Consider the following 17516-nt stretch of genomic DNA (forward strand, 5'->3'; position numbering starts at 1 on the left):
TAAAGGCCTGTCTTTATTTATTCACAAGCATCTAGGAAATAAACTAGTCAAACCAGCGATTCTTTCATAATATCCCATGGTGTGCACTGATCATTATATTCAGTCAATGACTTGGGAGGCGCGTGGTTGTCCCCGCTGTGTTATGCGGAGATCAGCATTACATTTACGTACGTTTTTCACAAGCACGGATATTGCACAGGCTTCTTTTGAGGGTCCCGTTGAGACCCACGTAGTAGCACCAAGGCCTCTCTGCACCACCAGGGTTCCTGGTTGAAGAAAACAACACCAGCATGGTCAAAAGACAATGATGACTTGCAAAATAAGTTAGTCAAATACATTCAGATTGTTTTCCAGCATAGAATAAAGTTCCAAAATGCTTCACATTTGCACCGATGCCTCGAGAAAAATAAAAGATCATGCTGAAAAAACAAGTATGAACGAAGTGTCTTCGGTTCTTTTGTGATAACAGAAGTTCTTGGCATTCCCAGGGAGGCAGCCATAGCTTTTACTCAGGTGAGTTACCCTCACTTGATCTTAGAAACAGAGGGGCTTATTTATGAGCCCTTTCGTCACTTTTGCGCCGTCGGTGCATCACTTTTTGTGACGCACCAGCAGGGTAAAAAATGCGCCATATTGCGTCATATTTACAAAGTGACGCATCTAGGTCACTTTGTAAACCCCTGCGCCACATTATACCTGCGCCAGGTATAATGTATGCAGGGGGGCGTTCTGACGCATGTAAGCCTTGTAGAGGTGACGCAGTGAAATCTATGAGATTTCACTGCGCCACTTCTAGGTCGCAAATGCGTCAGTATCTTGCGCCTGCCTCACAGCAGGCGTAAGACTGATGCAGGCACATTTGAAATGGGACATGCCCATTTGAAACGACCCATTGCAGAGTTGCTTCACTTTTGTGACACACTCCAGCAATGCGTCATTTTTGCGCCTACAGATACGTCAGAAATACTGCCGTATCTGTAACTCCTCGCGACATGATGCATCATACTGTAAATATGATGCATCATTGGTGTGACAAGGAGGGCGTAATGGAAAGTGACAAATCACTGTTTTCACGCAGCGATGCGTCACTTTTCATAAATGAGGCCCAGAATTTCCAGGCCAGATTTATTAACAATTCTAAAAAATAATAATAATAATAGTCTTTATTGTAAGATTATTAAAAACGATTACAAATCTAAAAAAAAATCAAATCAAACGTAGCATTGGATTCTCAGAGTAGAAAATGGTACCCTTTGCGAGGGTGATAAACATAAACACAGGTATCAAAGAGATATTATGTGCCAGAAATGACTTTTTTTTTTCTGTTTTATTTTTTTTATATATCACAGACTCTACTCGATGATAATGGAGCGCTTTACATGAGCACCAGATATGCTACAAAAGGACATGTTCATTTAGCTTGGGGTGATTAAGTGATTTGCCCAGATTCACAGGAGCTGAGCCGACGCCAAGGCTCGAACCTGGTTCCTCAGCTCCAAAGTCGGCAGCTCTGGCCCTTACGCCAAATCCCAATCCACACTTTGGGGAAAGGGACATTTCCCCTTTTCTGTGCAATCCTAAAGAAATGTATCAAGGATGGGAGCCACTGCAGTTATCAAAAAACATTGAAAAGTTACGACTTCCTGTTCAGTATGCAACCATTCTCACAGGGGAACCTCTCTGTGATGGGTCACTTCACTATTAACTTTCTGACACCTCATCCTTTGGTACTTTTGGTCTTGGTGAACCACATATTTTCCAAGTGGGTATCATCTCTAAAACGAGGATGCACGAGCAGGCCTCAGCTATTTAAGTTCACAGAAATGTGTTATCACTCACTGGTGGTCGCTCCATCTTTGTACACCTGACCAAGTCATGTGTAGCTTTCTCCATTTTGAAGTTCCAGGATCAGGCTTGCTACCCTGAGACCCTAAACCAGGGGTTAGATGGTGATGAATATTTACTCTAGATTAATTTGGGCCGAGGATGAGTGCAGGGGCAAGGGTGACTAATGCTATTTTTTTTACTTAGGTGGAATTATTTACTATTAACCCTTATCATAACAACATTGTATTGTATTGTATTGTAATTGCATTTGTATAGCGCATACTACCCCTGATGAGGCGTCACATCGCTTTTTTGGCAAGTAGCACGCTACTCCGGGACCCATAGAGGATTAGTGTTGAATTAGTATAGTGAAACATGCAAGATAATTTTAAGTGGTGGATGGGTTAGTCAGTTATTTGGATTCGGAAGGAAAGAAGAGGAAGAAAGGTTTGAATTTATATAGCACTTGTTACACCTGATGGCGTGTTAAAGCACACTACTCCAGAAACCCATAAAGGATTAGTGGTGAATTAGAATGGTGAAATATGAAAGTAATTTGAGTGGTGGATATTAGTCAGTTTAAGGCCTCATATATTTTTGGTGGAAAACTCTTGCCCTTCCCATTTTGGATCCTGTTCCATTATATTTTTTGCATAGATTGCATAATTAAGGGCATGGTATTTTGCTTAGTTTCAGGTGTGTATTCCTCCAGTTAAAGTAAGTATTCAAGAGGTTCATCTTCGTTTTGGTCTTTTTGGTTCTCTGTGCAAGCAGCATTCAAACTACATAATCATGATTAAGGTTTTCAGTTTTTCATTTTTAGAGGTTTGTACCCAGAGAGATAGAACCAATATTATAGTTGGCTTTACTATTTTCCTGTAATCCATATTAGGTTACCTTTTAAACCAGCTAGAACTAACAACGACATTGGAAAATGTATCTGCCCCATACTTAAAAAAATATCAATGGTTTCATATTTATTTGTTTATGTAACAGTTAGTAGCATTTAACAGTGATGAGACATATTGTACAGTATGGCAGGTGTTCATTCTGTACATAGGACAATGGATGAAGTTGGTGGAATTACAAAATGCAATGTGGTTATAAAAGGTGCAGCCTCATCAGGAGTGCACGGGTATTGGGTCTTAATTCTGCACTCCTGGACTTAAGGATAACGAGGATCCTGTTACTATTGGAGTGCAAAATTAACATGGATTAAGGGTTTGTACCTGAGAAAGTCAAGCGGAATAAGGAGTTACCAGGGGAATTGGTAACTCTGGGTCAGAATCCCCATGTAATATATTCTTCTTCCAGGCTCTGGAGGTTTTGGCTGTTTTTAGCAGCTCATGGCTTTATCAAGGAGAGAGAAGCCGTGAGGAAGAAGCTCACTGAAAGACTATTGTAATAGTTCAGTTTGCTGATAAGAAAATAGTTTATCAGTGTTTTGGCTCTGTGAGAAGGGGACATGAGGGCAGAATTTGCATATGTTTATGATTTGATATCTTGCTGCAGTGGTGGTTATGAAAGATTCCAACCACGTGGATTGCTATAATCACGCCTTCACTGTTATACCTGAAAGTATTCAAACCTCAGGATTCTGTTTTTCGGGACCTTAGCACACATAAGATGTGCAAACAACGGAACAAATCTATGAAGAATCAAAGGTGAATTAGGTGAGTTTAATAAAACATCTACATTTCCACTTAGTAAAAGGTTTTGGAACATTGAGAAGAGATGGCCAACATGGCAGCAGTTATTTTATATATGGCACACTTCCCTCTGAGAAGGGGAATGCATTTGTCCAAAAATGCCATCCTGGATATTCCCTTGAACTGTGGGGGCAAATTCTTAGTAGTTGGGTAATATCGCTCACAGGATTGTATCATGATGTTATTTCTGGTGTAGCAAAACTCCTACTGAGAGAGTTCATTCCTAGGTTTGGTTTCCTAGTAATGATTGAAACAGATAGAGGGATACATTTCCAGAATGAAGTTATAAAATTGATTTGTGAAGCATTGAATGTACAACAAAAACTGCATTGTGCCTTCCGACCAGAGGCTTCTGGAGTGGTGGAACAAATGAATGGCACCATAAAGAACAGATTGGGAAAAATGTGTTTGGCCACAGGTCTAAAATGGCCAGATGTCTTGCCTCTTGTTCTGATGAGCATTAGATCAATTCCTAATAGGAAAACTGGTCTGAGCCCCCATGAAATTATCATGGGTAGAGCAATGAGAAATGTTTTCATTCCTGTCAACAAACTGCTGCCTATATCTGATGACTTCGTCTTGGATTATTGCAAATAATTGGCTGATATGGTACATTCTGTGTTTCATCAGGTTGGACCAGATGCGACCACTCTTGAAAAGAAGCCAGCTCATGACTTGAGTCCTGGAGATTGGGTCCGCAGAAAAGTACACAGAAGAAGAAATTGTCTGGTTCCACGCTGGGGAAGACCACGACAAGTGATTCTTACAACAACAACTGCTGTGAAGTGTGCAGAGGTGAAGAACTGGATTCATGCCAGTCACACTCTTCGAGTCCCAAATCCGGAAGATCAATCTGAAGAGGAACAACGAGAAGCATCAGATACCAGTTCAGAATCAGAAGAAACAAGAACAAGACAAAACCCAGAAGCAGGTGAAAAAGGTCCAAGTCAAATTGTTGGACAAGAAATATACCACTAAGAAGACACCTTGAAATTTCTGATACAAGCTCTGAATCTGAGACAGAACCAGTAGGAATACAAGAAAGAACAAATCATGATACTGGAAAAACTGAACAAGTAATCTTTGGAAAAGAAATCCTGAGTACAAGCACAAGAGAAATTCCCCCGGAAGTCATAGAGATAGAAGGTGAGGAATTAGATACAGCGAGTGAGGGTGAAGTAATTGCGGAAGAACCCCGTGGAGGTGTAGGGACACAATAAAAGAAAATAAAGGTGGAAGAATTTTGAGGAAAAGAGCTTGGAAAACAGAACGAAAAGGGAAAGTATCTAAATTGAAAAGGCCTTTGAAAGAAGATATTTGGCCCAACAAAATCAAGAGGTTGAGATACCGACTAACCAGACTATAGCCTGATAATGCTGAACAAGTGAATGAAGTGTCTAGTCAAGAGAAACAAAAGGATATGGATCAGAAGCACTTGCAAAGCACAAAGAGGATAAAGAAACCAAACCCGAAGTACAAGTCACCGGAATGGACATATGTGGCACTTCCTGATATGTAAGAGGAAGCTGATAGCCAAGAAAGTCTAAGAGTGACTGTGCAAGAGGTGGACAAAGGAGAAGAAGATTCGGAAACCCTGATAGTTCTTGTCTGACACTAGAGAAGAAACGGATGATCAGGAAATTCTGAACAAAGACTGTGAACCTAAGGATAAGGACGATTCATACATGGATTGAGTGACAAAAAAGAAATCGAAAGAAATTAAAAGCCGGACCGGACACATGACCAGGTTTAGACAAAGGTAAATTGTTGAAGAAAGAGGGTAAGTCAAAAGACACTGATCATTGCCAAAATGGCAAACAATGAAAATAGATATCCAACAAGTGGATTTCTTCGAAGATGGTGTAAAATATGTTTTTGTTGTACAGGATTATGAATGCTTGTGTGGATTATATTAGCAATAACAATTTCATTTAGAGTAACATTTGAAAATATAGGTGGACACACAGTAAATGGAACTAATGATGAAAAAGCCGATGACAGTCATGTCACAAAATTGGTAGATAAAACAGTCCATAAATAATTTTTCTAACAATGTTTTTTCAAAGTTATTGTATGAGTATGTGAACGCAATGGACGTTAGAGACTGCTATGTATGCATGCAGTTACCTGCATCTCTATCAGAAGGTGTCACTTATCATCACCTTCCTTTGACATATGGGATAACGTGTAGTGTCTGAGCTAGTTTGTTTTATAAAACAGGAACATTAGAATACTATTACACTGATATAGATAATATTTTCTCACGGATTTCTGTAGTTCCTGAACTAAACAAGGTGATTCCTGGTTAAACTCTAGGTGAATTTTTCCTGGAAACAAGACAATTAACTTTAGAGGAAGTGTTTAAAAATAACCTTACTTAAGAAAAGAAGAGAAAACTTTCCTGAACATGGTAGAGGAGAGGAGAGTTAAAATGTAAAAGAAAGTGTCTGGGGAAAAGATGGAAACAACCTTTTGGGATGTTGGGAAAGAAAATCATTTAAAGGAGGAATAAACCTGGCAATGGCTTTAGATTGGCCCCAGAAAGGGAAGATATGCATAAGCAAAGATAATACGAATATGATAATTATTTTGTAGGTGAGTGCCATGCCTTATACAAAATCATGGGAGGATGGGGATTTAAAGGAGGAAAAGATCTGGTATTCCCTGGAATATATTACATCTGGTGAATCAGGAGAAGACCAGGATAATAATCTTTGGGAAGTACCATCGAAAGAGGACAGCTCAATGGCACCTAGGAGAACTGCAAATTAAAACTTGCAAAAGTTATAATTATTTGGGTCTCAGGATATCGGAGGGGGCCACACCCTCAGCCCATTTGAAATATTTGAGAAGTAAGGGGACTGGCATTCTCTATTGCCTGAGAAATCTCAACCGAAAACTTCACAGCCCAACTGTAGAACCAATTCTGAAAGTCTTAAAAGCAAAAGTAGTGCCCTCCCTTAATTATGGCCACTTGGTCTTTCCTGGTGCCTTCAATAAACTTCTTACGAGCCACCAAATTTCTGTACGCCTATCAAAATAACTTTTGAAGAAAGTGGCTCCCCACGGCAGGTGCAGCTGACAGCAGGCACAAAATTGTTGGGAATAGACATGCAAAATTTGCACAATTCAAATATTCCAGTTGCTTTATGGAAAAGATCAGTGAACAGACAAGTCAAGAAAATGTCCTATGAAAGAGATTTGGACAGATTACACCATCAATCTAATCTCTTAGCACTGGATTCCTTCTACATAGTGGGTTAACCGCAGCCTTACTTTGCGCAAGCACTGTCAGTCCCGGCCCGGAAAAAAATCACTTATATGAGACTTCTTGCACTACCCATTGCGGATTTTAATCAAGCCTGGGCCCGGCAGGACAATCTTGTATCATGTCGTCTCTACAATTATTATCGCAAATCCTGGTTTCATCTGCTGTGTTGTTGCCCTAAGTTAGCTAACGAGAGGCATCGATTAGTCCTTCCAATCTGCAGAACCCAAGGTCTCGTACGATGCAGTGAAATTTCTTACTTGTGTTTTTCTGCTAAAACAGCTCAACTGGGGAAATTTATAGAACTAATTTGAACCGCTTTGAGGCAGAATATAGAGTGATAAAAAGAAACCAGTTGGCCATCAAGCAAGAGAGACCTTGACAAAATGTTCCTTTAAGCCTAATGCATCTGCACTTTATAGCCAGTGTCGACATTAATTTTAAGGTTTTATGCTTCAACAATTTGTAATAATATGTACAGGATTTTTAATTTTGTCCTTTTAACAATGATAGTATATTGCAATTATTTTAGGTAATTGAACAATAAAACTTAATTCGTATTACATCTGTGGGAACAGAGCTTATTATAGGTTGCTAGACCATTGGTATGGGACTTGTTACTTAAGCCTGGTCTTTCCAAAAATATTTCATGTGGAAAGGGGAGATGACGGATTGCACAAAATAGGTAGACAGCTAACACGTAGAAGAAGGGAGAGTTGGTCAGAAATTATTCGGGATATCTTTGGAGCACGGATACCAGCAGTTGGAATATCTCTGAATGCACATAAAATTAGAAAATTGTCCACAGTTGTGGATCGTATATCAACAAGCACAGCTGGAGGGTTCTTAATGGTAAATACCGAAATGGTTGCCATGAGAGCTATGGTAATGCAAAATCGACTTGCCCTTGACATTATATTGGCAAAAGAGGAAGGAGTCTGTGGAATGCTGAAAGTACAACATTGCTGTACTTATATTCCTGACGAAAGTCAGGACATGAAGAAATATATTAAGAATATAACTGAAAATGTTCTGATTGGACAGTTCGGGGTTATCAGTAGGTTGTTGAAATTTTCCCAGTGCAAACTTGTTCTCCATAGTGACTTTTCACAAAGTTCTCAAATTGTCATTGTCTGTTCCGTTCCCAGGCAGGGGAGTAGTAGCTGTATCTTTTCCCAAGGTAAAATGGTCCCACTGATAGGTCCTCTCTTTGTCTCTTCCTTGACTTACATCTGGTCATCCCTTGGCTGGTGGTCAAGTTCCTGACTTTCAGCCTTGGCAGGGAACACAATGTCAGGAGTTCAAGCTACCTCATGATTTCAAGAGCCATCTGGGCATGCGCAGAAGTCATCACGTGCACATGGTAGCATCTGCTTCAGAGAACGCCATCTGGGGTACTGCGGCCTAATAGGCCCGAATGTCAACTTAAGCAGAAATAGACATAACAGCAATTAAAATATAGAAATGAAAGTTCTGATGTTCAAAGCCATACTAATCCCGTTATATATTAGTATTTTCCTAGCTGTAGCAACATTTAAAGCCATAATACTTACCACTTGATGACTTTTAAAGCACAAACGATCACAAAGCAACATAAATCATGCAATTTTACTATTTCACCACAGTCTAAGGTTAGTTTTGCGTACCGTAGTTAATTAATTAATTGTTCTGCCATGCAATTCGCAATTTAGTCCCACGTGTATTTATGTTTATCAAGGTGTAAAGGTTGATTAATAACACTTCCACTTCAAACATGTTATTGTAAATTAATTTTAGAATGATTATGTAATTAATTTCATGCAAATTAGAGGAGGTATACAGAATTTTTACCTGCTTCATCACTGGCTATTTCCTTTTGACCCAGTTGATCATGTGTTTCAACCTGCATTTGGAAGGTGTGCACCAAGGGTTCCAACACTGGTGCACACGTGTAGTGTGTTTTATACGGCATGAAGTTAGCAAATGTATGTTTTACTAATCACGTTTTTTTTAATCTGCATTCTTTTACTATGTTATTTGAGAATACCTTCAGTTGTATTTACTAGATTTTAATGTGGGGAATCTAAGGAGGTATATTGTTTGTTAAGTTGCTTTTGTGACAAATTATAGATGTAAGAAATATGGTGTTACACAAATATCTGAGGAAAATCTTCTGGTCATAAATATCAAGTGTACATACTTACAATGTAACTAGCAAAATGTCAACTACAAAATATTGTGGTACTTAAATATCAAGATTGCATAAGGTTTATACATTTAAAAGTATTTAAATTACAGTAACTAAAAAGATTAACAGACTTAAACATATATGTATGTATGTATAATCATGGAAAAAACAAAGAATAAATCAACATTATAGTTATGTGTGATATAAAGATCCATTTTTTAAAAAAAGCTTCAGAAATTCACTGAAAGACCAAAGGTTCAAGTAATGATATAGTTAGGTGAATATGTCTGTGACATTATTAACATTTTGAACAAAAACAACTCGCCAGTTATAGTTACCAGAACTAACTTTAACTCGCGCAGTGCTTATGACCTCACATATGACATCACTCATGACATGATCTATGGCATCATTTATGACATCACTCATGACATTGCAAATGACATCAATCAATCAATCAAACTGTACTTATAAAGCGCAGCTTCTCACCTGTGAGGGCATTCAGGCACAGGGCTGTGGTTCTGAGTCGAAGATCCAGGTCTTGAGTCCCTTCCTGAAGTCTGCCAATCAGGGTGCTGTTTGAAGGTGGTGGGGAAGGGCGTTCCAGGATTTGCTGGCGAGGTGGGAGAAAGATCGTCCTCTGGTGCTGCAGCGTCTGAAGCACGGTGTCTGTGTGAGGGCAAGGTGAGTGGAGCGGAGGTTTCTGGATGGTTGGTGGAAGTTCAGGCAGTAGTTCATGTATGCTGGTCCTTGGTAGTGGAGGGTTTTATAGGCATAGGTCAGGAGCTTGAAGAGGCATCTCTTCTGGATGGGGAGCCAGTGGAGGCTTTCTCAGGTGCTGGGAGGTGTGTTTTTTTTTAGGCAGGTTGAGGATCAGCCTGGCTGCTGCGTTCTGGATGATCTGGAGTCATATGTTTACCAGTGGTGCCTGCATAGAGTGCATTGCCGTAGTCTAGACGGCTGGTGATGTGGGTCTGTGTCACTGTTTTCCTGGGGTTGGTGGGGTGCCACTTGCAGAGCATGTGGAAGCAGGCTGAGGAGACGGTGTTGGCCTGTCATTTGATAGAGAGCTCGTTCGTTAGGATCATGCTGATGTTGCGGGCATGATCTTTTGGAGTGGGGTAGGGTCTGAGCTTTGATGGCCACCAGGATTCCTTCCAGAGGGAGGTGTGGCTTCCAAAAATCAGCACTTCGGTCTTATCCACGTTAAGCTTCAGGCAGTTGTCTTTCATCCAGGCTGAAATGTTCTTCATGCAGTTGTGGAAGTTGGATTTTGTCATTGGGATTTGCTGAGAATGAGAGGACGATGACATCACTGATAACATCATCCAATGTGTGTGGTAGTTTGTTTTTGTAGTTTACATAGTGGCAGGCAGTAGTGCCATATTACTTTTCAACCTATTTTTGTACAGCCTATGTCCAGCTAATTGTTATAAGGGATTTTACAATGCATGTGCTCCTAATGCACCATAGGTGTGTAGAGGTATTGAACTTGTTATAAATCTTAGTATTGAAGAGTAACTCTGTGTGCAAGTGACAGCAGACTTATGCTCATTATGTTCCACACAAGTTTTTTGTACTACGGAAAATGTTTCCGGCAGGGTAAAGATTCTACAAACTACAGTGTAAGCAGCCTTGAGTTATTAGACAGAATCTTCTCAGTATGACAATTTCTACTTAACATGGAAGACTGTGTGCAGTAGGTACTAATCTATGTACATCTGCTTGTTTTGCTTCAGAAGATGGGCTATCTGTAAAGGTTTCACCTCAGAATGAAGGCCGCAGGCAGTATGATCTTTAGCACCTTCAGACCTTGGTTATTTTGAGAGAATAATTGCTCTTTGGACAATAGAGTGTATACTGTTGATAGATATTCTTGAGTACTCTGTGGGTTTTTTCTAAAAAGAGCTCCACTTTCTGAAAACAAACTGGTATAGGTAGAGTAAATAGTGTCAACAATATCCACTTTTCTAATTGTATCCACTTCTTTTCTCAATGTAGGTTCAGTGACTGCTAGTGGTTTTATACCAGTAAAGACACTCCATAGTAGGGCATTAGTTATGTAAAAGGGCTTGAGTATCTGGAGGAACTTGTTTTTCCCTGAACAGTTGTATACAGATTGAAAACCATGTGCAGGATAAGTTAACCTTTCATCTGTGGTTCACAGTCAACATGACCTTGGCTATCCATGAAGTGTATGGTATAGGGTCAATGTAGCACATAACACCAGCTCACTTTACCTATGGGGGTGTATGTATGATGTAATGATTCTTCATATTATTCTGAGCTATTTTGCACTTACTTTCATAGCTCTAATGACATACATAAGAAGCCTGGGTGATGTCATCAGTGATGTCCTCATCACTGATGACATCAATGATGTCATTTGAGATGTCATCAGTGACGTCATAAATGATGTCATAGAATATGTTACGAGTGATGTCATATGTGAGGTCATAAGCAGTGCTTGGGGCACAGGTAACAGTTAGCTCTGCTACCTATAACTGGTGAATTTCTGTGTTTTTTTTAGTTCAAAAAGTTAATGTTGAAATTCACCTAACTATAACCTTACATTAACCTTTTTTTTTTCCAGCGAATGTTATATATATATATATATATAGGGACTATTGCTGCACTGATTTTTTTTGCAAACTGAAGCCGCAGCATGTCTTGTCAGTCCAGTCATCAGATACGACCCAAGGGAAGGTGAACCACAGTGTATCTAGGTAAATATCTATATTTATATATATATTCACTTAAAAAACCATAGGTTTCACACAAGTTATAGTTAGGAATTAGCATTTAAAAAACCTTGCAAACTCACTTAAAAAACCATAGGTTTCACACAGGTTATAGTTAGGTGGATATTTCACCCGTAAAAAACCAATGAAATTCCCCCGTTATAGTTAGTTCAGATAACTATAACTCGCGCGCCCGCAATCCACTGCTCATGACGTCACACATTACATCACTCATGACATGGTCAATGGCATCACTCATGACATCACTGATGACATCATCCTTCTGATAGAGTGGCGGTCGCGGGAGTTATAGTTATCTGAACTAACTATAACGGGGGAATTTCATTGGTTTTTTACGAGTGAAATATCCACTTAACTATAACCTGACAAAGGCTAGGGGGTCAGGAACTCTCTTCCCTGCCCCCTTTTCACGTTTTCCACCTTTTTTCCCCCTTTCCTTTTCAGTGCGAGAGACAAAATGGCGGCCGACACTTCCTGATTTCGACCGATTCCAATGTTTACCGACATCTAACAACCAATCAGAATTTCGCTCACGCACGGTGCGCGCGTATAGATATTTATATGCTTTTAAATGCTATTTTCTCAGGATATACTGAACAGATTGACACCAGACCTGCAAAAGGCACTTCCCTGACCTGAGGATTACCTCTCTGCCAAATTTCAAGTAATTCTGTTCAGCCGTTCGGGCTGTACCTTGGACTAAAGGTCCCTATGGAAAATTGCATGGGGAAAACGCATTTTGGGACCCCCCTTTTTTCTCAGCCCCCGCTTGACGAATCCCCCCGAGACTTTCAGGGTAGGACCGGAGCGGAGCGCCCCACCTATTTTGAAAATTTTGCGAGGATTCGTCAACCGGCGCCAAAGTTATTCCAAATAGAATGTTGCGGATTTCCTATGGAAACACGGTCCTAACTATAACTATCTACTGGCGACCGCCAGTAGATTATATATATATATATATATATATATATATATATATATATATATATATATATATATATATATATATATATATATATATATGTATATATATTTCATACCAAAGAGCGTCCACATTTGAAGTGCACTCAAGAACAAGCAGACCTCGCCACACTTGCAAGACCTTTATTCAGATTGAACCAGCAGAGTCCTCGGGGAATAAAAGCTACGGAGATACTTACCAACTGTGTGGCGTTCCTACAAGGGCAACCTTTTTCTTCTGTGATTAAATTGCGGCGCGCCTCATCGCAGTGACGCTCTGGCACGATGACAGCGGACCGATGGCGCTTGAAATTCTGAGGGCCGTATGGTGTTGGTAAATTCAATATTTCAGGCGAAAAACGAGCAGGAACTTTGTTGTTTCTCCTTCATGTAACCCACATGGGGAGCACAGTTTTAATCCAAGCTTTCCGTCCAGCATCCACAATGGAGAAATAGGAAAGGACTTCCATACCCATAAAGCTTTGAGCAACGATGGGCGGGGTATTTGGTATTTAGTCCACCTGGCTGTGAGGACTGTTTTGAACAAGCCAGTGAACAAGGGCAGGAGCCCGAAATGCATATGGTGTATTTTGGGAGGAGATAGTAAGACTTGCCTGCAGCCTGAAATAAAAGCTACGGAGATACTTACCAACTGTGTGGCATTCTTACAAGGGCAACCTTTTTCTTCTGTGATTAAATTGCGGCGTGCCTCATCGCAGGGACGCTCTGCCGCGATGACAGCGGACCAATGGCGCTTGAAATTCTGATGGCCGTATGGTGTTGGTAAATCCAATATTTCAGGCGAAAAACGAGCAGGAACTTTGTTGTTTCTCCTCCATGTAACCCACATGGGGAGCCCAGTTTTAATTCAAGCTTTCCGTCCAGCATCCACAATGGATAAATAGGAAAGGACTTCCATACCCATAAAGCATTGTGCAACGATGGGTGGGGTATTTGGTATTTAGTCCACCTGGCTGTGAGGCCTGTTCTGAATGAGCCAGTGAACAAGGGCAGGAGCCCGAAATGCATATGGCATATTTTGGGAGGAGATAGTAAGTTTTGCCTGCAGCCTGAAATAAAAGCTACGGAGATACTTACCAACTGTGTGGCGCTCCTACATGGGCAACCTTTTTCTTCTGTGATATATATATATATACATATATATCCTACTGGCAGTTGCCAGTAGGTAGTTATAGTTAGGACCAAAGTTTCCATAGAAAAAGCATTTTTTGTTTTGCCAATAACTCCCTCTGCCCAAAAGCAATTCTGCTTCGCTTCATGGAAGCGAGAGCATTTTTCAGGCTCTTGCTTCCATGAAGCGAAGCAGAGTTTGCTATGGCATGGTGGCAGCAGTGCTCCCGCCATGCCATAGCAAACTGCAATGTCCCGTGGGTGGGCACCCTGGGACATTGCTGGAGCCAGCCCTGGGGGGGTGGCAGTCCCCAGGGCCATATACGGCTTCATGATGGGGGCCGCACAGCCCCCATCCAATAATTCTAAAGCCCCGGGGAGCTGGTGGTCCCTAGGACTGTGTGGAGGGGCTTGAGCCCCACACACTTTATTTTTTAATATTGGTGGCGGTCCCCGGGGCTGTGGGGGGTTGCGTGCGCCGCACATTTAACAAAATTAGCCCCGTTGAGCTGGTGTTCCTCGGTGCTGCGGTGGGCCTGCGTGGTCCCCCGCATTTAATGGACATAGTCCCAGGGAGGTGACAGTCCCCAGGGCTGTGGGGGCCCACACTGACCCCAGAATGTATTTTGATCATTGCTCCCAGGACCTGGCCCACCCGGGGCCCTAATTAAGCGACTGGATTTGCGGATCCAATGCGAATCCAGCCAAATTTTGTTTTTAAAATTGCTTTTTTTGGCCCTGGAGGGAGCTGTGCCTATTGCTCCGGGCGGCTGAACAGCGCACAGCGATAGACTAGGTCAGCGCACTAGTCTTTAGATGCTGCCACGCTCACTCGGCATCAAAAAGGGCCGATGATGCGACCGCGCAGCAGCGCCTTTTAACCACAATCAGTAAGCCTGTGGAACTGTTACTTCTGCTGCTATGGCATATTTGCACAACTAGGAGCTGTGTTCAATGCTCCAGGGAATAATTAATTTGTAAGCTGTTAGAATCCGATCTCAATCCTGCCGTCTGTGATTTTAATCGCTACTTGCACATAATTAAGGAGCTGTGTCTATTGCTCTGAGGGGCTAAACAGCGCACAGCGATAGAGTAGGTCAGTGCACTAGTCTTTAGACGCTGCCACGCTCGCTCTGCAGCAAAAAGGGCCGATGACGCGACCTCGCAGCGGCGCCTTTGAACCACAATCAGTAAGCCTGTGGAACTGTAACTTTTGCTGCTATTGCATATTTGTACAACTAGGAGCTGTGTTCAATGCTCCAGGTGGTAATTAATTTGTGAGCTGTTAGAATCCGATCTTAATCCTGCCGTCTGTGATTTTATTCGCTACTTGCAAATAATTAAGGAGCTGTGTCTATTGCTCTGGGGGGCTGAACAGCGCACAGCGATATACTAGGTCAGAGCACTAGGCTTTAGACGCTGCCGCGCTCGCTTGGCATCAAAAAGGGCCAATGACGTGACCGCGCGCAGCGGGCGCACCACTGGCGCACTGAAGGCGCGCCAAAGGCAAGCCCGTATGCGCCAGTATGCACCCGACCGGGTCAGGGGCCAGAACCCCTGCCGGTTTTCAAGGAGAAAAACATGTTTACACTACGGAGGAGCTTAAGTCGTACAGAGGAGCACTCAGGAGTAAGTGCACACACTCTATGCCACCTGATAGTCTTATCAAGCACTGTCGTACCTGTCACTTCAAATTCTGCCCTGTGCTTGAAACCCCTCAGACCGGCTTACTAAGAAAATTATTTAAATGTTTTTAGTAAACTGTCGCTCAATGTCCAACCACTCACTGGAAATCTACCTCTTACTAGAAGAAGAGAGTCCTGATGTCCTCTTTCTAACAGAAACTTGGTTTAATAAAGATGCTGACCCTGTAATTACCCAAACTCTGCCACCGGAATATGCCATACAGAGACTGGGCCAGGATTCAGGTAGAGGAGGTGGACTAGCCATCATCTATAAGGACAAATTTAATTGCCGCACTGCTACTAACCCGCTACCCGCTACTATCTCACTTTTACCAGGAATTGGGAAATTAGCTGAGAAGCACATAAATCACACTCTTTCATCCTTTTTGAAAAACAACAATCGTCTTCACCCCTCACAGACTGGGTTTAGACCACAGCAAGGCACAGAAAATGCACTCGTAACAGTGGTGGAAGAATTAAGGCAAATTTTGGATGGAGGGGGCTGCTCTGCTCTTATATTACTAGACCTCAGCGCAGCCTTCGACACGGTGAACCACCATCTTCTAATCCAAAGACGTAAGAAGGCAGGAGTTGCAGAAACTCGCTAAAATGGCTACAGTCCTTTTTAGAGGACAGATCGTTTGTGGTTTTCGAAGAAGAAATCACCTCAAAGCGAATGTCCCTTAGATGTGGGGTTCCCCAGGGATCCTCCCTAAGCCCCTTTCTATTCAATGTTTATATGAGTTCCCTGGCCGAAGTAGTAACACCTTTTGGCATTCAGCTCATCAGCTACGCTGATGATACCCAGTTGGTGGTCTCGTTTAATCAAAAGGATGCTTCAGGCTCAGGGCTAGCCTTATGCCTTGAAAAGGTGTCGGGTTGGATGGACAGCTCCTGCCTAAAACTCATTGGAGCTAAGCCCGAATAGATGCTCTTGGGTAACGCGACCACGTAGAGCATAGGATCATACTGGCCTAGCTGTCTAGGAACACCACCTGCCCCGAAAGAACAAATTAAGAGTCTGGGTGTATGACTGGACCACAATCTTGATCTTAAATAGCAAGCACGTAAGGTTGCTGCCTGCTGCTTCGGGATTATAAGAATGCTAAGAAAGATTCTTCCCTTGCTACCCTTCACCGCGAGGAAACTGCTTGTCCAAGCACTGATTTTGTCACGCCTGGACTATGCTAATGCATTATATCTGAGAGCCCCACTCACCACTACCAAAAAATTGCATGTAGTGCAAAATTGTGCAGCACGTCTGCTTATGAACACTCCCAAGCGCCTGTCCGCTAAGCCTGCGCTTACATCACTTCACTGCCTACCTATCCATGAGAGAATCCAGTTGAAGGCTTTGTGTATTGCACACAAAGCTCTCTCAGGTAAAGGCCCACCTAGCATTAGATCCATTATCCAACCTTATCATTCCATAAGGTCTTTAAGGTCAGATAATAAACATTTAGCAGCAGTTCCAAAAATAAGAAAAGCACGAAGCTGAGGCCGCCATTTTCCGTACAATGCCGCTAAACTATGGAATCTTCTGCCTCCTGGTATTCGTCTCGAGCCTAACTACCTGAGCTTCCGAAAGCAATTAAAAACATACCTGTTCTCCTATCTCTGTCCGTGGTTGAAGCTGCACCGCTACTAGCGCTGGGATGCCCTCAGGTAGCTACGCACTCTAGAAATGCCTCTTCATTCATTCATTCATGTGCGACCTCCTGAGCTGGCCTAGAGGGTCAGGGTGTTTCTACCCTGCCCCCTTTTCTTGATTTGTAACCTTATTTGATCTTTTTTTTCTTGTGACTCGGTTGAACTGAGGCACAGGATGGCTGCCAACACTTCCTGGTTTGAAGTGTTGGCAGCCAATTAGATCTCAGGCATGAGATCTGGAATGTTCGCGGATCCGCCGTGGCCAAAATTGTATATCTGAGAAATGTTTACATTTCTCAAGAACTACTGAACGGATTTGCACCATTTAACAAAAAGAGTGCACTCTAGACCAAGAGC

The 17516-nt window shown here is 42.0% G+C and overlaps 1 protein-coding gene across 2 annotated transcripts in view; it reads right to left on the bottom strand.

Annotated features, from left to right (window-relative positions):
- Positions 1-17516, bottom strand: part of HABP2 (hyaluronan binding protein 2) — a 227122-nt gene that overhangs the window by 28395 nt on the left and 181211 nt on the right. For both annotated transcript variants that reach the window (XM_085603357.1, XM_085603356.1), the window contains exon 9: positions 172-266. In XM_085603357.1, coding sequence (XP_085459483.1) covers positions 172-266 — 95 coding nt within the window. The remainder of the gene's footprint in view (positions 1-171; positions 267-17516) is intronic.

Source organism: Triturus cristatus, chromosome 1_2, assembly GCF_964204655.1.
Source record: "Triturus cristatus chromosome 1_2, aTriCri1.1, whole genome shotgun sequence".
Taxonomy (NCBI): Eukaryota; Metazoa; Chordata; class Amphibia; order Caudata; family Salamandridae; genus Triturus; species Triturus cristatus.